The following is a 22,012-nucleotide window of genomic DNA, read 5'->3' as shown; positions in this document are numbered from 1 at the left end:
CCACCGACTGCACAGAGCAAATGAGACAGAATACGTCTATGGATGTTCCACATGTGTTTTTCAAGTCAGTGATGGTGTGAAATATAAGTCCAGTCAATCTCAAAGCTGTAATCGAGTCTGAGAAATGCCTGAAAGTGTGACCTAGAAAAGCATCCTTCATGTTGTAGTTGTTACAAATGAACTGTGGCCCCCCCAAATGATCTCTAATAGAAATGTCATTTGCTTTAATGTCAGTAAAACTTGCTGCAAGGCAAACACACATAAACTCTGATGTATTAAGCAGAATTCAACGGATCTACAGCACTGTGACTGACACTGGAACTTGCATTGATAGAAGAGTGTATATACTGCATGTATATGTGTGCAGCACAACGTGCTGCTCTGCATATGTCTGTTTGGTGTTTTAAATACCAAATAAACTGAAACGGTCGGTTCACCTCTAATCTAAATGTTACTGCAAATATAATGCACGGTGTTTTTTCTGGCTTTTTGTGTTAATGGCTTTATATGAGCATCACAGCTCAGGCAGGATGAAGATGGGGCCTCCGCTCAGCGTGCGCTGCTCCCGGGCTTCACCGGTCCGAACCTCTCGGCGGACGCGTCCTCGACAACGCTGAGCACAGCGGGAGTCTCCTGCCCCACATACCAACACCTGGCAGTGGAGGAACACTTGCTGTGAACAGAGGAGAGAGACAAGCTTGCTTTGAGCAGAGATGGAGAGGAACACTGCTAATGCTATGGATGCACTCCTCACAGTATAGTGCTAAACAGACACAAGCCCACACACACTGGCCAGCTGGCTCCCAGCATGCCTGCTTTACTCACTCGGTTGTCCTTGCCGATGAACTTGAAGACAGGGACCTGGTAGTGCTTAGAGAGCTGGTCTTTTGATGAATACTGTGTCACAGTTTCATCAGAGATACACCTAGAAAAGGAAGCCAAAGAGGGGAAAAGGAGTCACACATGTGGTTGATCTCTTAACACAGCACTCAATGATCCACATTTCTAATGAGCCACTTCATCAAGGTTGGCTGCACTAATGCCCTGAAACACTGTTGTATCTTTAATAGGAAATCATGAGGATAGATTACAACCCTGCTCTGCTGGTGTCCATCGAACAGCAAGAGAACATCTCACTCTGGGTTCAGAGGAGAAATGGTTTGCCAAAAGCGAGTCAGATTATAAGGCTGATCTGTGTTTGCGATTTTTCTCCTCAGAATATTCTTGTTTTCTTTCCACATTAAGCAGAATGCGAGGCCAGTGGCATTTTTCAGCTGACATTTCCTGGAAGCAGCGGAGACTTCCTGTCCTATAACTGTCAAGCAGCTGATGTAAGGCTTTGTGGAAACATAGCAGCAGCGTTTGATCCAGCTGACATTAACCAGCCTATAAGGACTGTTCATGTTGCAGGGCCAAATATGGGTCTGGTGTTAATGAAGCAATATTAAAAAGTCAGAATTCTGCATGATGCCATACATCACTGTTTTCATTTGCCCAAGTTATTTGTGATATCTTTCACTGAGATTTCTGCCTCTACCTCTGCGCAGTGGAGGCAAATGAAATTTCATCAGTGGAGCTTGCAGCACTGAAAAATTACATTTTAAAGATTTATTAGCCACGCAGGTCTCCAGGAATCATTTTCACAGACTGTGTCGCTTTTCCAAGACTAAGACTTCACTGTCAAACATGTTTATTGAAATGACTTTCTACTTAAGAAACCACCTGCGTTGTGTGAACAGCTCAGAGTATTAGTGACACTGATTCCTGATTCCTGCTGATTTATTTCAGGCTGTCAGTTCTGTGAGCACCACGAACAAAAAAACAACCACCAATTTAATGGGGGGGGGGCAGAATAACGGAGATAGATATCTTAAATAAAACCAAATCTGTTTGCGTGACTAGACACCACTGGAGGTACAGCGTGAGTTATTTGGTGACATTGTTGTGTTAAGTGGTCATTGCTTTGCGCTGCATACTCTTCACTTTTATTGCATTTTTGGAATCCCTTCTTTTTGTTCAGCCATGGTGGGTGAAGTCCTCTGCTTCCTATAAACAGACCTGCTATTTTAGGTATTACAGAATACATCACTGTCTGTGTACCTAATGTAACGTAACAGATAAGCTGTTCCAGTAGTGCTATTTTGTGGTTCGCCTAAGGCCTTTTATGTAGCACAAGATGTGATGCTCAGACTGATGACACATCCACACCATTCACCCGTCTTTTATGAGGAAATACTTGAGGGCCTGGTCGGCTTTGGGCCCCGGTGTGGCGAAGCAGCTCTCCACCAGTGCAGAGAGGCCCTCCACTCTCTCCTTTGGCTCCACCCCGAAGAACAGCGAGTCGTGCAGGCGGAGCTGGGGCGGGGTGCGGTAGGGCTCGGAGAACTCCGCGTTCTTGAAGAGCTCTAGGAAGAAGGGGAAGACGCCCTCGCTGTGGCCCGCCAGCTCGAGGGCTGAGCTCCGCAGGCTTGCCTGGTATTCATCCGACACGTGGTACTCCCTGGGGAACTCGCAGGTGACAGGGAGCACTAACTTGCTGGTGCGGACTATCAGGTCCCTGCTGCTTCCTGGGCTGCTCCTTGGGAGGCCTGTCACCAGGTTGGTGCCCACAATCTTGTCATCTGTCACCTGGGGGGGCAATGTTCAGTTTACAGTTCTACAGCCTCACACAAGCCATTTTAAGGCACAGCCCCTTAACACATGATAATGAAACACTTCTAACTGTAGGCACGACTACACCCTGAGCACACTCAGTCTAAAAAAAAATTAATCCCAATGCCTCTGACCTCCACCACTGTACCGCAGGTCTTGAGGCTGAAGCTGAGGTTGATGTGTGTGCCATTGGAAACACCTCGACAAGAAGAGTTAGTCAGGGAGAGCTCCAGTCCTCCTACAAGGTCTTTCGGGACTGACACAATAATTGAGCTGGAATCACACTGGACTGGCACTGCAGGAAAGGGAGGCAAGGACAAGACATATTATTACAGTCCCACAAAATGACACCAATCATGAAAGAGTGCGAGGATTCAAAGAGCTGCGTAAAATGATCACGCCATGGTCATGCTTATTGGATGAAACATACCACCACTCCCTGCGGTAGCATCATTACCAAACCGACTGATTAATGATTTCAGTCATTTCTGAAACAAACATGCCAGCTCTCACTGGCTCCAGCTTCTTACATGTGATGGTTTGCTGCTTTTCTCTGTTTTACATGACTGCAAATTGGAAAGAGCGGAAACGATTAGTCATTTAATCACTCAGCCCATCAAAAGGAAACTAATTGGCAACTACTTTTGTTAATGGCTTCATAATTAAAGCCAAATGTTTACTGGGTCCTGGGTACTGCGTGTTTGTGCTTGTGTTATGTGATAGTAAAGTGTTTTTGCTTTGTTTTGTTATGTTTTCTTGTCCTGTTGGTCAAACAAAACAAGACATTTGATGACATCATCTTGGGGAATTGTGATGGACATTTTTCTTAAATTTTCTTACATTTTAAAGACAAAACGATTGATGGATTATTGAGAAAGTCAAATCAAAATTTGGGATTTGGGATTTAAAACTTGGTTGTTGGTTGTAAAGAACGGGTCCTTGGACTGGACATCTTTCACTATGTCCTGACAACCAATATAACAAGCTGTTATCAGGAAGAAAAATAATCTACAGATTTTACCATACGAAATATAATCATTAGTTGCAGTCCTGTACTGTCAAAACAGACACTGATGTGTTTTCACCACGACGTTCATTTCTCAAACCAGAAGTCTGTAAAAAAACATGTATTGGCCAGTCATGTTATCCGCTGCTAATGAGTTTAAGGACATAAATAACCCTGGGCTCAAATGTTAAAAACATCACTTATGACTTGAAGAAATGCATTTTGGTCAAACCTCTACATCATCTAACATCTTTTGAGATCCTCTGTGTCAACTTGCCTTGCTGTCTGATTGATTATCTAACTTCACAATCCACCATTCTGTTACACACATTCACACACACTGCTACACACCCTGACACGTGCGTTTATCCTCTCCCAGCTCCAGCCCCCTCGGACAGCTGCACTCATAGGAGTCCAGCAGTGATGAGCAGCCATGGCTGCAGCCTCCGTTGTTAACATGACAGCCTGCTATCTCTGCATGAGGCAACACGGAGAAAAGAAAAAGGTGAAGACCAGCGTGCAGTTCCCTGGTTTCATGATCTCTGCACAGCATTACCTGGTGTGTCATATAGACATCAGAACATTGATGCACCTCTGCAGTTGTGTCTGTCCTGGTCCAGCACACGGCCCGGCCCACATTCACAGCGCCTGGAGCCTTTGGTGTTCACACACACCTCTGCACAGCCGCCGTTGCTCTTCTCACATTCATTCACATCTGAACATAGGACACACACCACACCTGGGTCAGACATTATTATTTAATTGACTGAGTACCCAGTGGGTAGAGGTTATTACCTCAAGGCAATTCTCCCGGTGGCCCAGGATGGAGGATGATAAATTGACTTTAAAGGACTCTGAAACTGCATTTATACTGAGAGGACTGGTAAAATAAAAATAATAATGAGGGATGAAATTAAATGAGTGACAAAAGAGAGAGTGCAAGAGAGTGAGGACAGAGAGTAATCGAGGATGAAGAGGAAGTGAAGAGCGTCATTTCTGAGACAGGGAAAGTCAGATTCGGTTAATCGGTGAAAAATGTTGGCAAATCTCAGGCGGGCTCAGTTCCCACTGCATGCCTGTCACCCATCATTCTGCGTACTGTCCACTCTACCACACACACACACACAAACACACACACACACACACACACACACACACACGCACACACACACCTCCACCTTGAGTAGAGTCAACAAATAAAGAAGACAATCCTTCAGTCTTTACTGTACATCACTAGCTGCTTCCTTCATTTGGCTTTAGAGTCATCCTTCCTATTTTCTGACCTGTCTTATCATGTAGATTTTGTAAAACTAGCAACAAGTCTGTTGGAACAGTGATCTTTACATTCATCCTGTTTACAGCACTACTACAGGAAAAAGTCATGTAAGTAGGTTACATGGCTGGGAAAGCAGTCACAGGGCTGCGGCGCACTAGAGCCGTGTTTCTGAACCATGGGCAGGTCTGCCTGAACCATCCTACCTCTGCCGTTGCCATGAGGTAACCTATGCGGACAGATTGTGGAGCAATTCATTTCATAAAAGAGAATTTGCTATTTAATTAAAAAAAATATATATCCACATATGGAGCCAGCTGTAATACCTGAGCAACGCTTTGATTAAGAGTGTGTGAAGAAAACAAAACGAGCAGAGAAGTTGAACAGCTAAATTTAGCAGATTTGATAGCTAAAGTAATGGATAAATGGTTAACTGTTAGGTCTCTTTAATGTGTTTTGTTCACCAGCGTCATGTCTTGTCATGCACTTCCTGTTTTATTGTGAAACCTAACTCTCCTCTCAATTCAGACCACTGACTTCCTGGTGTCTTCCCACCTGTCTGATTGTCTGCCCTACCCTAATTGTTTCCACCTGTCCCTCATTACCTTGTGTATATATAGTCCGTGTCTCCCTTCATCCTGTGAACCAGCCTGTGTCTTGCCTTGCTAAGAGAGAACTTTGAAAATCTTGTGTTTGCCTAGAAATACCTAGACTCTTTTTATTTGCCTTGTCAAGATCCTTGCGCCTTTTGTTACCCTTGAGAACCTGATTATCTTTTGATTATTAAATCTAGCCTTCGTGTTCAACCTCCTTTGTTCGTGTGATTTGTGTCTGCTTTTGAGGCCTAAAGCCTTCCAGAGCTTGTCATTAACACATTTTGCTAAAAGGAACGGGTAAACATTTAAAGTTTAAAGTAACGGAAAACCTGTTGAGATAGTTCACCAAAAGTAGCTAATGATGCATGGCATCAACAAGACAGCTAAAAGTAAGGGGTTAACATATAAAAGCATTAGCTTAGGTCGATGGTTTAAAGTGAGTAAAAGATGACATGATTTCCAAAAGTCATACAGTCAAAGACAACCAATTTCTTTTAAACAAGGTTGCCTTTTCATTTCAGTGTTTTTAAAGTTTCAAAACACAATAGATAAAGGGCCAGAAGCAAAAGTGGGCACCTAGGTGGTCAGTTTTTAGTATCGCAGCTTATAAAGGCTTTTTGTGGACAGCTCTTTCAACCCTTGTTTGGTGGATTTCCTCCTGCAAAAGGTTTCTAGTTCTGCTGTCTTGTATGTGCTGCCCTTTTGAGGTCAATCCTCAGATTTGTGATGATGTTGAGGTCGGGGAACTGTGAGGGCCACGGCAAAACCTTCATCTTATGCCTCTTGAGTTAGTCCATTGTGGATTTTGAGGTGTGTTTAGGATCATTATCCTGTTGTGGAAGGCTTCCTCTTTTAATCTTCAGCTTTTTTTCACATGGTGTGATGTTTGCTTCCAGAATTCACTGGTATTTTAATTGACTCCATTCTTCTCTCTACCAGTGAAATGTCTCCTGTGCCGCTGGCTGCAACACAAGTCCAAAGCATCGATCCACCCCCATGCTTGACAGTTGGAGATGTGCTCTTTTCATGGAATTCTGCACCCTTTTTATTCAAATATACCTTTACCTTTGGCAAAAACTTCAATTTTAACTTCATTAGTCCACAGGACTTTTTCCAAAATGCATCAGGCTCGTTTAGATGTTCCCTGGAAACTTCTGACACTGAAGTTTTCTTGGACTTAGAGACCTCAGCTTGACCTCCACTGTTCCTGTTAACTGACATTTCATAATTACATTATGAACTAAGAAAACAACTACCTGAAAATGCTTTGCTATCTTCGTTTTAGCCTTCTCCTGCTTTGCAGGCCTCAATTATTTTAATAATTGCTTAGCAACTGCTTAGAGGAGCCCATGACGGCTGACTGTTGGGACAAGGTTTGAGGAGTCACAGTATTTATAAAGCGTGCATCACTTGACCTTTCCTAATGACAATTGTGAACAAGCCATGGACTTACCAACTAATTAAGCTCAGAGACCTTAATAAAAGTTATCTGAGAGCTCAAATCTCTTGAGGTGCCCAAACCTTTGCATGGTGGTCCTTTCCTTTTTTCCCTCTAACATTGTACAAATCAAGAATAATACACTAATACTGCTTAAAATGTTGAAGAGGTTGTTTAATCTTTAACTTTTCTTTAACACACATATATTCACATACACTGTATATTTATACATATAACAGTTACAATAAAGCTGAATCTAATCTAAGTTAAAATCGTTTTTTTTTTACTTGGACTACCATTTAAGGTCAAGACTAAAACAAAGGTAAACCCCCTTCAACATGAAGAAATGTAAAGCGAGTCAACTATCTCTAAAGACAAAACAATTAGTATAATACAAATTAAAAGATTAAATTCTCCTGACAAAAGACTCCATCCTATTAGGCTTTGCTGTCTTTTCAGGCTCTGCCCCATCTTCTGAATATCCCATTAAGTTGAGTGTATCTGGATATTTTAATAGCATAAAAACAGCTTATCCAGAAATATGAATGTCAAAACAATGAGTGAACATACTGCAAATCCAGTCTGATTTCTCCTCTCATTGTTTTTCAGAAGCCATTTCCAGCCAATCCATCTTCCATGTTGGCTTCATTATCAGTTGCACACCATATCGGTCCCCTCTCTTCCTCCCTCTTTGTCCAACTCACCAAGACATGTTTGTCTGTCCGGTCCCAGGACAGTTCCAGGTGCGCAGCGACAGTCAGACTCAGGACATCTGGGACCTGCACAGTCCACCTCATCACAGATATCATAAAAATCTGTGCAACACACACACACACAAAGCTGTTAACACAATAAAGGACAAGAAAATGAAACATAACTCTTTAACGGGATAACAAATTGACTTTTTATATATCAGACATGCTCACTCACGGCCACAGTAAACATGGAAGCAGACCGAGGGTTTGGGCAGGCGATAGACAAAGTATCCTCCGTTACAGGCCTTCACATCTACGCTGGCGTTCCACTGGCAGCAGTTGTCATTGAAGCTGGCACAGACGGGCAGGGTGACGATGCCCTCGTGGGCCTGAGGGTGGCTGCCGTTGAGCCAGATTGGAGCATGGGTGCCACAGTGATTCTCAGAGATGCAGAAGGTGGGCATGGCGTCCCCGGCCATGCCGGTGAAGCGGTACCATTCTCCAGACACGTGGCTGTCACACAGGGGCACGCCGGACGACTGGTTGATGTGGTAGTCCGTGTTCCTCCAGGGTTCATTCAGGCTGATGTAGGCAGAGCAGGGGTCCAGGGCTGAGGCGTGTGGGTGTGGTGGCAAAAGATGAGGAAGACTTGAGGTGAGCATGATGTAAACGTGTGTTTTAAGATAAGGAGGACAAGCCAGAGAGGAGGGAGTTTCTGCTGGATAGTGATGTGAGTGAGCATTGGTGGAAAGCAACTATTTACCCAAGTCCTGGAAGTACATTGTCTTGTACAAGTATTTTACTTGAGTATTTCTTTCTTTAAGCGTCTTTGTATTTTCACTAAATTTCAGAGCTAAATATAATACTTTTTTACTTTGCTGACTCATTTAAAAACTTAAGTCACCTTATCCTTTTCCATTTCCGACTGTACATACAAAACATAAGATGTTCACAAGATGGAAATTTACACCACAACTTGCAGGATTTTCTGCAGGATTTTCTGCCACTGAATCAGGCTTTCAACGTCACTTTCTCCAGTGCTGACACAGTTTTAAAAAGAAGTGTGGGGATAAGTCTGGCTATGTAAGACTAGGCATTCAGCATCTAAAGGATAGTGCAAGGAAGTCTCCTGTCACAGGCTAGATTTCCTCAGCCTGAACAGTGGAGCCAAGAGGAGGTGCAGAAATCTAGTTTTCTCTCAGATCACTTGAATCACAACATGCCCTAACCCTACCACAGCTTTAATGCTACTGATGACTCAATTGTAATATCCACTATATACTACTCTAGCTACTTAAACTTTTCATGCGGCAAGTGTATTTTGCTTACTTTAAGTTAAGTAAAATTATAAATGCAAGACTTTTTCTTCGATAGGAGTATTGTATTTATATGTATATTGTTATTTTCACTTATAAGATCTACCAATAATACTTCCTCCAAAACATACATTGTCACTTATTCTTGTACAGCTATTTACTGCAGATTCACTTAGCAGGTTTTGAGATTCTGCCTCCATATCAATATAATATCTAAAAAATTCAATTTAAAAAACAGAAATCTCAGAAACAAAAGCTATGTGCATGGTGGTGCAGTGACCCTTTAGCACTGCTGTACATTCACTTCCATTAGTTACTTTAGGAAAGGCTCCAATTTCGGCTCAGTCCATAGACAAGCTCTATGTCTTGTATCTCTTCTGGCCACTTGAGCAAACTTGTTACCACGAAGCCAACCTTTGAACAAGATAAACTGTAACGCCGAGCCAATTCTCATTGAACTAAACACCAACAAGCCATCAAGGAACCCTTTATCCAATGGGTTCTGTCAGTGGTGACTCTTTTCACAACAGGCAGCTTTGCAGAATCAGGAGAACAACTGAACAAGCAGAGTAAACAAAGTGCAGCAAAACAATCAATAGTCTCTCCCCCTCTTCATGCCTGCTCAACAGTGTAATTAAGAGGTAGATGTAAAACAAAAGGAAAAGGAGGAGACATGAGGGATGATGGGAGTGGGCAAAGTGAGCAAGAGCGAGAGTGTTAATTATTGAGGATCAGCAGGAATGGAGGAACAGCAGGAGGCTGATCAGCCCGGCAGTAAAGCATCTTCAGTGACAGGCCGGAGCCGGGAAACATGACAGCTGACAAGTAGGACATAACACTTTAATCTATTCTGTAGCAGTAACCACCACTATGACCAAACTCCAGGCTTTGCTTTTAGTTGGATTGCTCTACATAAAATATCTGTGTTTATGTTTTCCCGTATCTTGAATGAAAAGTGCTTTCTGTGTGACCGGAAACAAAAATTGTTCCTTTCCTCAAACCTGCTTTCACAAGTGAACATGAAAACACACAAACACGCACTCCAAAGAAATATGAACTGACTGCACCTCAGTGCCTGGGAGCTATGAAAAAATATTTGTGTGAGATGGGACTTATATTGTGGCTGTAAATGACGTCACCATGCACATCATTTTCTCCCTCCATCCACTAATGGACAGTCAATCTTGTCACTACCTGCTGCTCCAATAAAAGCAGAGGGATCAATCCTTGACCCGGGCCCACTGACAGCATAAACAACCCGTTCTGGAGATGTACGACTGACCAACAGCGTTCCAGCTCAAGCAGCACAGAAGGGGCAGAGGACATAGCTGACTCATGTGGGTGTATGGTAATGGGAGCGTTAAATCTTCCAGATGGGGCTTGAATAACTTAATATGGCTATTAAGGGAATGTGGAGCCACGCCTGACCTGAGTCAGACTCCAGCCGCTCATCTGTACAGATGAGGATGAAGACTAACGGTAAACAGTGTCCACCCTCATTGTTCTCATATGGATATTGGTTTGTTAAAGGACAAAGCTGGAAATATTCTATTTTTCTTACCTTCTACAAATCCCATGAAAAAACATGAACCCAACAATGAATTAAACCGACTAAAAAGTCTCCCTGTGTGGCTGAAGTCTGATATATATTTTTCCTCTGTGCCACAGACCTCTGTATTGTCCAAAAAACACATGAATGAGCGTTGCACTGGGTGACATGTTCCTTCATTACAATGGACACACGCTGTAGCATATTCTGAGTTAATCCTGCATACACCAACCTGCTGCTGGAAATACTCACTAGAGTCCCAAATCTGTGTTAATCCGCTGCTGAAAACAGTCCCCAAGAAATGCACAATTTAGCCCAGTTTGAGGAACATTTGAGAAAAGATACAGCACCCAGCTGCTTAGAAAATGATTGACCCTTTAATAAAAACAATGAAAGTATATTTATGACCTATTTTTAGAGTCCAAACATATTGGAAGATGGTTTTGGTGTTTTCATTGGATTTGTTGAGAATAACAGAAAATATAATGTCAGCCTTATGCTTTAATTAATGGTTAAAAAAGACCAAAAAGAAGCACCATGAACAGATCAGACACAAACTCATTGCTGTACAATAATTCAATTAATTGTTTTTAGGGATAACGTAAGAAATGCTACACTCACCTACACCTGCGACCGCAAGAACCTCCTGCAGCAGACTGGTAATCAGCAAAAACATCATGATGTGCTTTCTCAGATTTGGAATGATAGTCCAGGTTCAGGCCTGACGTGTGTGTGTGTGTGTGGCTCTTTTGGTTCACCCATAGGGGAAGCCTGTCTTTAATAGGTGCCTCTTATCTGTATGTGTCATATTGTCATGTGTGTGTCTCACCTTGAGCTCTTGACCTTCTGCTCCAGTGACAGGACCATCCTCCCATTGTTTCAGAGTCAGTCTTCTCACTCTCCTCCCTCCATCCTATCAAACACAACTTTAAACTACCACAAACATCTTTTTTTTTTTTTTTTTGCACCCTGCTGTGAAAAAGTGTGTTTGAGGCTTTTGATACTTATACACGTCTTAAATCCTTCCTTACTCATCCGTCTTGATTTAAAGGACATAGAAAAACGGGCAATGATCTAATCTGCTGCAGCGTTAAACCAATCTGATTAATCTGCTTAGTGTCGTGCTGAAGCAGTTTGCAGTGCGAGGCGACGCCGAGGTTTGCACACTCAGGATTTACCGCAGACCCGCATCAGGGACACGCTGCCAGAGTGAATATGTTCTCATCTAGCTCATTACTTGACCACTAGTACAAGCCAGGAAACATCTAAAGCTTGGCCCATTCCATTTAGAAACGTCCCGAACCAACCTGGCGTTTGCAGTTTGGGTTTCTCATATGTAATTAAATCAATGGAGACATTAATCCACAAGGCTGTTAGAAGAAATGAGGTGGAACATGCTTTTTTTTTCTGCGTTTACGCCTGGAAATAAGACACTGTTAGTTCTAATGGCTGCAGGTCTCTATGGCACAGACAGATTAAATCAGCACTTTATTACACCACTGTCTAACCATAGTGTGTACAGGACAGGACAGGACAGCCAGACAGTGCCTATAGCTTTAATGGCTCCCATGTTTTTCACTTTAATCACACTCAGTCTAATTATATTTACATTTTGGGTTGATAACTGTGTGTGTTCACCGCTGTGAAATGTGCTGCAGGGTCAGGCGTGGCTATGGCTGTCTATGCTGACTACTTTGATCCAGTTTGGCTCCACTACATTTTACTTTTCCTCCAACACCATCATGAGGTTGAGCTGTCTGGCTTTTAGCGAAACGTCTAAACAACTGGTGAATGGAGCGTCACGAAATGAGGCACAGACTTCGTCCTGAGGATGAATTGTAACTCCCTTAACCTTTCAACCAGGTGATCAACGTAAAACTTTGAGATTTTTGGACTTTAAACGGACCGGACAGCTTCATCGGACCATTGCAACCACGTGTTGTTTCATGCAGCTTCTGTATACAAACAGTTTTTCCACTCAGGCCTATCTCATAGGATGTCCTGTACAGGAAGAGCAGGAGGCCAAGGAGAGCCAGAGGAGGTGGACAAGACCTTGACGGGCTGCTTCTTGTAAATCTCTGTAATAAGTCCATTAATCACCAAGTCTTCGCTTCCAATGAGAACAACAAAAAATCTCAACTGGACCACTGGCTCCAAAAACTGGATAAGGATTTTATTGATAATTGAATTACATAGCTCTTTTATACATATTTCATAAATGATACAGGATTTTACATTTTTCTTTTTTGCCAACATTACAGCATCATATGTCAACAGAAGAAAGAAAGACAAGAAAAACTTAACAAAATAAGAAGTCAGAATGGAGTACAAGATCATTTCAATCCGATGTTCTGCTTCACTCTTTAGGCATTTTAAACACATCTTATTGTAAATGCACACAAACAAGGTATTCAAAACATAATACATTGAAAACATAGAAGAATAATGTGACTTTGGAGAAAAAAGGCTGAGAGTGGGTGAAAAAATGACCGGAGAGAGGGACGAGAATGGGAGGCGTTCCCCGATATGTGAACAGAGTGCGCCTGACACTCTTCCTTTGGACTCAAATCCAGGACGTTAGAAACTGAGGTCAAGAGGTCTCCTCCTCTATAGGTGCACCGAGGATGGAGGGTGGTTTTCCATTTACTGGGGAGTATAGATGCACGCTGAGGAGGGAGTTTGTGGGAGTAAATAAGGTGAAGATGACAGTGGGGTCTGTTGGGGTTTGAGCAGTTGGTTGGCTGGGATTTATGTCAGATTTGGCAGGGCAGATTCTAAAGACGCAGCCCTGTCCACTGCCCCTTTATAACTAGGAATCTCTACAAACAACGTTCTTAAATTATCTTTGCAGTTTTTTTTTTGATAAATCGTCTTTTTTTTATTTTCACATAATTTCTCATGTAAACATACATTCATGCAACACCCTCTTTATAATAAAGTTTCCCTATATTTGATATATTTTGTTTTTAAAAAATAAAGGAGGAAAAAAAGGCAATAAACGGTGGATGGCATGATAAAAAAGAGGAGGTGATGATGGCGAAAAGGGTGGAAACAGCAGAGGGGAGGACTGGACTGCAGACAGAGGCCTCAACTCTCTCACCTCCCACAGAACATCTCCAAGGAAACACCGTCGTCACTGCGTGTGTGTGTGTGTGTGTGTGTGTGTAAGGTGGCCTGTTTTGGAAAAACAAGTTTAAAGCTAATGACTGTGATGAAGTGCGATGTGGGTGGAATTGTTTTTTCTTCTTTTTTTTTACCACTATTGACAAGGTGGTGATTAGGGGCAAAGGACTCATGAATATGGTGATCTGAACTTTGCCCTCAGTGCACCTGCATATGTCAGCATGTGGATTCAAAAGACACTCATGTTCACAGACTCACAGCAACATTGATTTCCACTTCCGCTTTATATGAGGGTGGCATTCCAAATAAGAGGTTAACCGTCTCAATGATCGGATCATTTCTGTTCATCAAATTGCTACATTGTCTATACCATTAACATCATCAATCATCCAAAAGGCACCGTTTCCCTTGGAGATAAAACGTATGCATGCATGAACCCGCGCGCAAAGACACGCACACACACACATACACACACAGAGCAACAGATTAGGCTGAATCCTGCCTTGAGATCTGCAAGGCTAACTTTTGATTGGACCTAAAATCATGCATTTTAACAGAAGATCTGCAGTCAGACGCAAGGATCTCTCCAGGATTCAGCTAACCGTCCACACGAGACACACGAGCGGGAGATGATCTTGAACTGGAGTCTACGTGCAGGGACGTCATGTCGTTGTGCTTCCCCTCTGCAGAGGTGATCTACAGCAGTTCAGAGTGACAATAACTGGCTTTGAGATCTTTCTTTTATTTTATTTTAGATATAATTTGGGCTGGAGAGAGGGCCACCAATTCTCACCCTGAACAGAAAACTAAGTGATGCTGACAAAGATTTATTCAGTGACCATCCCAAAAAAAATGGACAACCAAAAGATATGGCTTCTATAACCTTCAGGGTGGGATGAGACTTCAGCTAGATGCGGCAAAGAAAAGTGTCCAGTTAAGTACAAAGTTGCAATAATGCTCCTACACATTCACAAATTTCTACTGAGGGCATACCACAGCATGCAGTCTACCCTGCCTTGCCATCGCGGGAGCAGGGGGGCATTACAGCAACAGTGGGAGGAGAAAACTCTGGCTTTGTTTCAGGGTGAAAAAAGCCTCTGTGAATCAATGCCATGACGCTTTTTTAAAAATGTAAACCTTTTGCTGTTTTGTCTGAAAGCTTCATGGGGACAATTCTAAAAAAATTCAGATGTTGAAATGCACATCACATGCTGCTCAGCTAGACGCCAGGTCATTGAAAATCTGGACGCTTCACACCATGGACTGAACTCTCAATTGGAAAAGGAAAATAAAACCCACGAGATATTGGGAAGAAGAGATACTGAACTGCAGGTAGTTCACTCAAACTCTGCTTCTCCTGCATACTGCGACCTTCATTTTAAAAGCTGTAACATGCCTGTGGGTTTGTCCGAGGCCAAGATAATTAAAGATCTGAACCCCTTCATTATGTTAAGCATTTCAGCAGCAATCTTTGTATTCATGGGATGATTATAGAGGCCGAGCATGGCATTATCCACATACATATTCTGCGTTGGACAAAAAACAATCAATTTTCACCCTGATTTGGCTTCAACATTGTCCCCCCCCTCCCCATTTGGTGGCCATGCGCAGGAGCCGTACTTCCAAGTTACTAAATGCATACAGAATAATGCTCTTTGTGTGTGTGCGTATGTGACAGAGTGGGCGTCGGACTGCTAGCTGGGGGTCTTTCATTTCAAGAGATCTTCGGAGGACGTAAATGAGTTTCTGATGAAATGACGTTGTAAGAGAGTTCCTCCCCCCACTGAATAAAACTAGCCTCTGGTCATCTGTTTATTTGATTGTATACATATATATATTTATATTCTTTTCATAACAAATATACTATGGCTTTCAAAATAAAAAGTGCCAAAATATTTTTTTTGGAATAAAAGAACACACAGTGATGTTGTTGTCGGTAGTACTCTCAGACTTGCACAGACGGACCGGGCCGCTACAGGACGTCAACAGGAAGAGGAAACGAGGCGTCGTCATGCCTATATCCTGCGAGTGGAGACGGGCTCCTGACAAAGGTCACGCTGGGAGGGACAGCTGTCTGTTACCTGGAGAAGGCGTGGCCCAGGGAGGGGGAGGCAGCAGAGTTCAGCCACAGGAAGACGACCGTCCCCGCTGATGGTGCGACTGCAGTTCGGACTTCCTTGTAAACTTTAACGTGTGGGATAGAGGCTCTCCCTGGAGCCTGCCCCCCAACCAAGAGTAGGTGTGCGTGTCGACAGTTTGACTGCTAGAGGGAGCAGGACTGCACTGCTCTGTCGACCCGCAGAGTGGCCAGGGTCAGAGTCCCAGAGTGCCCTGAAAGTCCCACACACGCACACACACGCGCACACACGCACGCACACATGTGCGCACACACACACACACACGCACACACGCACACACAAGCACACGCACACACAGATGCACACACTCAGCAATGACTGCCCCTCTGCATGTCCTCTGTTCTGGAGTGTCTAGAGGTGTGATAATTCCTGTTCGCCCCCCGGAGTTCCTTGCAGGCTGTCCCTCCGGAGACTTGAGGCATATCCATAGTGCCCAGTTTCATCCCATCATCATCATCATCATTGTCCTTTTCATCATCCTCACCATCCTTCGGCTGTGAGTGTTTTTCAGTCCCCGGTATTCTCACCATCCTTCTTCAATTTTTCACTTGCAATTCCAACTGGAGTTTTCAGTCAGGAAAGTAAAAAGAAAAAAGAAAAAAGAAAAAGAAAAAACAAAGGAGAAAAAACTAACTCCCACAGTCAAGAAAGGGGATGGGATTATTGGGTGTGGGAGGGATGGGGAAAGGAGGAGTCTGAGGAAATAGTTGGGGGTAAAAGGGAAGGGTAAAGGGTGTTGGACGTCAGGAAGGAAGAGAGGAAGCGGGGGTTGCAGGAGCTGAGAGAGGAGGGAGTTGCTCTTCCCATCAATTTTTACTGGCGGTGAGCTGCTGAACTGGGAGCTGGAGCTGCAGCGGGTCCCGAAGACGCTTCAGATCCAACTCCACCTGCACAGGGTGGATAAGGAGAGAGAGGCAGGCTGGAGTCAAAAAAAAATATGAGAGGAAAGAGTGTTTCTACGTACAGCCGTTACAAATCCAAGTATTGAACTGTAAAATGTGTGAATCCCCAGTGTGTCTGCAGTGCTCATTTTACACCACAAAACATCCAGCTTTCACCGAGCGACTGTACCTCAGCGATATCATCCTTCAGCTTGTTGTATTTCTCAATGTCGAAGCGTGTCCTTTTCACCCCCTTGTGGAAGAACAGCAGATACTGTCTGTCCCTAGCGTCGGGGTAAACATACTCCTGCAGGTTATAGGGAGACACAGACGGAGCACTTTGTAAGAGGAGCCGGTTTATCAGATACCCTCCATGTTCTGCCTTCAGGTCCTCAGGCCGAGTCACGCTGGTGCGAAACATCAACTGGACTCCATGTTCATAGAGTTAAAACTTTTATAAATATTGTATTAAATTCTGTTGGGCAACAGTGTCTTAATAGCTAAAAAGATTACAATTTAATGCAGAGCACTGCAAATAAAGGGTGACCAACAGATTTTGTGAATGTAATGCTAGATTGTCTGGTTGCTAAAGGAGTTTCTGCATGATGTTAAAGAGGACAATTTGCCTTAAAGCATCTATGATCACACTATTTGTCACAAAAAAACACCAAAAGCGTGACCAATGTGCCCACTAGAGATAAGGTTATTAATATAATTAATCTGGAGATAACGTGCATTATTAATCACTGTTTAGTCTGCAAAACATCAGAAAACAGTGAAAATACACACATTCCTTGAGTCCAAGGTAACATCTGCGCATGACTCATTTTCTTTAGCCAACAGTCCAAAAGTTAATCAATTAAAATACCGTAAAAGAGGAAAAAATCACAAAAAATATTAAAATAAACTTTACTTTGAACATTACTTTCTGCATGTATTCATATGTTGCGTCTTACCTGGCGTGTTAGCACAAAGTAGGCGTACATGGCCATGGCTGTGCCATAAGTGATAAAGTAGGTGACGGGTTCCATGATATCCCAGGAGTACTCCCACCAGGTGAGCCTGGCCAGGATGCCAAATTGGGTGGCCATGTACGCCATGCCGCCCCACAGCACCCAGGTGGTACGCCGCTCTGCCTTCTTACTCAACTCCTCCCTCACCTACACCGAAGTCAGGGAGAGAGCAGACAGTCAAACACGTCCTGAGGATCTGTGCAGGGAGAGCAGCTGTGATAACTTTTTCTCAGACCCTTGTCTCCAGATTAAGACGTACTTATGGAATTAACTGCTGTGTTGTCTGATCTTTCATGTATTATTTCATTACTGAGATAGCAAATTCATTATTTTGCCAAGTTTCCTCCTTCACAGCTCTTTACCCACAACTAAGATTACTGAACCGGTTAGAACTTCTTTAATCAGTCATTTTAAAGACTGACTGGGAACAAAGCCTGGTGTAAGAACATTCCTATCACACATGTTTTACTGTTCCGCTATTGGTTGGCAAGGTAAAAACCATGCAGTGGTTTGTGTGTCTAAGGGCAGCAGTGAACTTGTGTAACCAACGGTGAAGAATTCATTCGAGTTAAACGTGTTCAGGAAGCTAGACCTTCTCCAGGGGGCGGAGTTGAGAGTTGAGGTCCTCCAGTCGTCCAATCAGCTCACGTTCTTTGCCGAGTTGGTGCTCCTCGATGCGCAGGGTGGTGTACAGCTGCTGCACCAGAAACTTGACGTCATTCAGCCTCTCTGCCTCCTCGTGGGGCAGCAGCTCTGAAGCACAAACACAATGCAAACAAATAAACAAAGACCGGCTTTAATACGTTCCACTTTTTGGCAGTCAACCCGCTTATTCCTCTTCCTAGTAGTAACCCCAACTGTGAGGCCATGACTCAGAGCAAACAGCACAGGCTCTGCCTTTGCTCTGCCAGTCCTCACCTCTCCTCGGTGGCCGCACGAGATGTGTGGTGTCGTTAATGACGAGATTGAAATCATCCAGCAGCAGGATGTCGATGCCTGTGGAGGAGGCGACCCTCGCTCCATCTGGAGAGAGAAGCAAACGGGAGGGGAGGCGGTAAGAGAGATGGAGGGCTGATCGGTAGTCACTTCAACACCACTGACATCGCTTGATAATCAGGCTTGTTGCTGTCTGGTTATCATCAGAGGTAAAAGCAGACGCACTTACACACTAAGAGTTGGATTTCGAGGAGCAGTTGCTCCTGTGTAATGAACCCTCCTTGCAGAGTGAGGGATGAGGAATCATGTCAGTTTGCATGCAGTGGTATCAAATTCTGACGCAAAGCCAGAGCTCCGGGAGCACTTAACAGCATCAAAATACAAGGAAGCTTGAAAGCATGTAAGGACATGCATACGTATAACCTGCCGAGGGAAATGGATACAGTGGCGGTGTGTGTACAGTATTATTTGCTTGTGAACGTACCCGTGGAGTAGATGGCTACCCGGTCGATGCCTCTGTCCTCTGCCTGGAGCTGTTGCAGGAAAACTCCCACACAGTCACTGAGAGGCTTGAGGGTGAACTGACAGCGCTCTCGCCTGGACGGCAAACTGACTGAGATCACCGGCAGTCCGTTCTGATACACCACTGTCACCTCTGTGAGGGGGTTGCAGGCAAGAAAACAACAGTCAGATAAATGTCATGCAAGCAGAAAATGTACAATGACAGTCTTTGCTGAGCCGAGGAAATGAGCTTTCGGGTACTTTGCCCCTTCTGAATGAATCTAATAAGGATGCATAAGGAGCAGCATGTTGCTTCTGGATTATGAGCTTTTGAACAGTCAGAATTATGAACCACAAACTAAACCAACAGTGTCCACCACAAAACACCACAACACCACAGCTGTTTGATAGTCTGATGGTGTTATGCTAACTTTAAGCTAACTTTTCTTCCAAAAGTGAAGCATTATTTTGTGTTTAGTTTAAAATCCAGCAGGGGGCAGTATAACAGCAGCTCCACCTGTTGAAGGAGCTCAACGGCAAAGCTGCCAAACTGAATGAGCTCAGAGCAGCAGCAGCAGCCCAGGAAACAACGCGCAACCTGAAACCAAAGCCGTCATCACAGCAACGGGGTTTAGCACTACACGCAATACGAGTTATTCTTAGCACTTAAGGAAACATTCCTGGAACGTCAGCTGGATTTGGTTTACAGAATAGGATGCTGGGATTAATGCCTTTAACTTTTATGATGATTTAAAGTCAAGTTAGACGAGGCAGGTTTAAACAGCTACTCATTCATCCTGTGGGAATTCTGGTTGAGCACCGCCCTTTTATTACCTGTAACACATCTCACAAATCATCAATTCATCAACGTGCTCACACACATGCAAGAAAATATGCACAGGCCTATACATGCAGACGCAGAAATACACTGCTCTGCCAAAAATAAGTTCACTTTCCACCGTCACGCCCTAAAGATCAATAATGTTGGTAACCTTTGGTCACCTCACTGTTACGTTGATTTGCTGAGGCCAACTGTTGATATTTCTTTGTCTCTCAGAAAGGATAAAAGACCCCTAAACGATGCTTGCGTGGTGGGGCTAACAATCAAAAAGACCTTGAGGCTTTCATTGCAATTTCTTCATTCCTTGAAAGGTTTTGGCTTTTCATAGCAGCAGAAAATAAGAAAAATAGAATGATTCAGCGCACCTTGGACTTACAGAATAAACTATACACTCTACCATACACTCTATTTTGCAGTTCATGGTGATTTTGCTGATTTCAGTGTTCAGTGTGCTCTCATTTGTGTTTTGTTTCATCACTACCATTAAAATTATCATTTTTGTCCCAAACAGCTGCGCTGCTGGTTCTGCTCAGCGGCACTTTATATTTCTAGCTTGCTAATAATGGTCTGTAACCGAGCTTTATTGGTCCGTAACCAAACTCCGGTTATAACAAGCCTGCGCAGCTTATACCATTATCATGCTGAGTGGCCTCTAACGACAGAGCCATGAATCAACGCAGAGGGCTGTGAGCCCACAGCCGAGGTGATCCAAGCTGCCTTGTTGCTGCGGCTGCACCCAGCAACCTCTGCCTCCTGCTCGAGACCACTGCAGTGAATCAGCAGATCTCTGCTTGGGCTCGCACCAAGAAGTGAAGGATCATCGGCTGGCGCAGGCTGCACCAGCCCGGGCTCAGCTTCAACAGCGTCTTGACTGTGCTCAAAGACGCAGAGGTGCAGCCGTTTTATTTCACACCCATTTCTTCATTACAGTGACAATTTGAAACCTCTGAGCTGCTCTCCTCCTGCACCTGCTCCCTTTGTCCTCCACTATCCTGTCATCACATTGCTAAAAGTGCAAGATTCACGTGCTTATCTCTGCTCAAACCCCACAGTTATTAAAGCCCACTTTAAAATCAAATCAGTATCTTCTGCAACGCCGTTGCCTTCTCCTCTCAGCCTCCCTGCCTCTCTTCCTCCCTCTGTTCACGCTCTCCAGCTTGCTCGCCTCTCACAGAGACGAGCAGATGCTACCCTGAGACAGATTCCATATATTAATGACTACTGGCTGTTGACTCGAAATGAGCCTCCGCTGTCTGATCAATGCAGAATTCCTCTAGGTGCAGAACTCATTTGTCTCAAACAAAGCAGAGGCTGGATTTGTGTTTTTTTTAAAGGGGGAAACCCCTGATAAAGCCCATATGGTCAGAAATAAAGTGAATGAAGTGAGAGGAGGTGAGGACTTACCTTCTGGAGCAGCGGAGGAACACAACAGTCTCTGGCCATGCCATGAGGGGGCGCCCCTCCAAACCTGCAGACAGGAAGAGAAAGGGCAACAAACTGGTTATTCCACTTGTACACAGCTTTCTCTCTAACGTTTCTGTTCAGTAACCGGAGACCAGTTGTATGACACTTAGCAACATGACGCCACCTTTGTCTATGCCATTTACTTCTCTAATTGTTCACTCCTAAGACTGACTGAGTATCGTGTTACAAAATGGCTTCCTCTGTTCCAGTTTCTAGAAATGTTCCCATATACAGAATGGAGCCGCACCCCAGAAGCACAGATGAACAGTTTCAACTGCAGCTTCCCAGTCATGGAAATATTCTACCATGGGATGATGCATAAAAACACGCACAGCCCCTCACATCCAAACACATCAGTATCCAGCAGCAACAACCACCACTTAGAGGAAAACACCACAGTGGGAGACACAGAAAGAAGGCAGCCAAATGCAACAATGTGGTTCAGCATGAATTCTCCACTTGTGTCCCAGTCTGGAGGGAGGGAGGGAGGGAGGGAGGAAGACGAACAGAGGAGCAGAGCTTGGGGAAACCCTCGGTTTTTTTTTTCTGTTGCTACTGTATGCTGCTAGCTGAGCTAAGTGGGAGTGTCC

The 22,012-nt window shown here is 43.9% G+C and overlaps 2 protein-coding genes across 3 annotated transcripts in view; both read right to left on the bottom strand.

Annotated features, from left to right (window-relative positions):
• Window positions 1-514: 514 nt before the first annotated feature.
• Window positions 515-11,204, bottom strand: oit3 (oncoprotein induced transcript 3). The gene is made up of 9 exons (XM_041948070.1): window positions 11,147-11,204; window positions 7,896-8,270; window positions 7,670-7,780; window positions 4,251-4,373; window positions 4,010-4,132; window positions 2,787-2,947; window positions 2,216-2,628; window positions 826-925; window positions 515-673 (listed from the first exon to the last, which is right to left on the bottom strand). Exons 1-9 carry the CDS (start codon window positions 11,202-11,204, stop codon window positions 515-517), a joined length of 1,623 nt encoding a protein of 540 aa, XP_041804004.1.
• Window positions 11,205-12,677: 1,473 nt separating this feature from the next.
• Window positions 12,678-22,012, bottom strand: part of mcu (mitochondrial calcium uniporter) — a 56,117-nt gene continuing 46,782 nt past the window's right edge. For both annotated transcript variants that reach the window (XM_041948119.1, XM_041948120.1), the window contains exons 3-9: window positions 21,363-21,426; window positions 19,101-19,271; window positions 18,599-18,703; window positions 18,273-18,433; window positions 17,624-17,827; window positions 16,858-16,974; window positions 12,678-16,673 (exon numbers count right to left, since the gene is read on the bottom strand). In XM_041948119.1, coding sequence (XP_041804053.1) covers window positions 16,593-16,673; window positions 16,858-16,974; window positions 17,624-17,827; window positions 18,273-18,433; window positions 18,599-18,703; window positions 19,101-19,271; window positions 21,363-21,426 — 903 coding nt within the window. In that variant the 3' untranslated portion in view covers window positions 12,678-16,592. The remainder of the gene's footprint in view (window positions 16,674-16,857; window positions 16,975-17,623; window positions 17,828-18,272; window positions 18,434-18,598; window positions 18,704-19,100; window positions 19,272-21,362; window positions 21,427-22,012) is intronic.

This window comes from Chelmon rostratus, chromosome 11, assembly GCF_017976325.1.
Source record: "Chelmon rostratus isolate fCheRos1 chromosome 11, fCheRos1.pri, whole genome shotgun sequence".
NCBI classification, from domain to species: Eukaryota; Metazoa; Chordata; class Actinopteri; order Chaetodontiformes; family Chaetodontidae; genus Chelmon; species Chelmon rostratus.
Note: the sequence above shows the minus strand (reverse complement) of the source record. Positions and strands in the feature narration are given on the sequence as shown.

Bases quoted from the DNA above. Each gene is read 5' to 3' on its own strand.
- oit3 (XM_041948070.1), bottom strand. From the start codon at position 11,204: ATGATGTTTTTGCTGATTACCAGTCTGCTGCAGGAGGTTCTTGCGGTC. The intron at 4,133-4,250 runs GTGCATCAATGT...TGCCTCATGCAG, and splicing joins GGACAGACACAACTGCAGAG to AGATAGCAGGCTGTCATGTT. The intron at 2,948-4,009 runs GTGTGTAGCAGT...CCTTTCCTGCAG, and splicing joins GGATAAACGCACGTGTCAGG to TGCCAGTCCAGTGTGATTCC.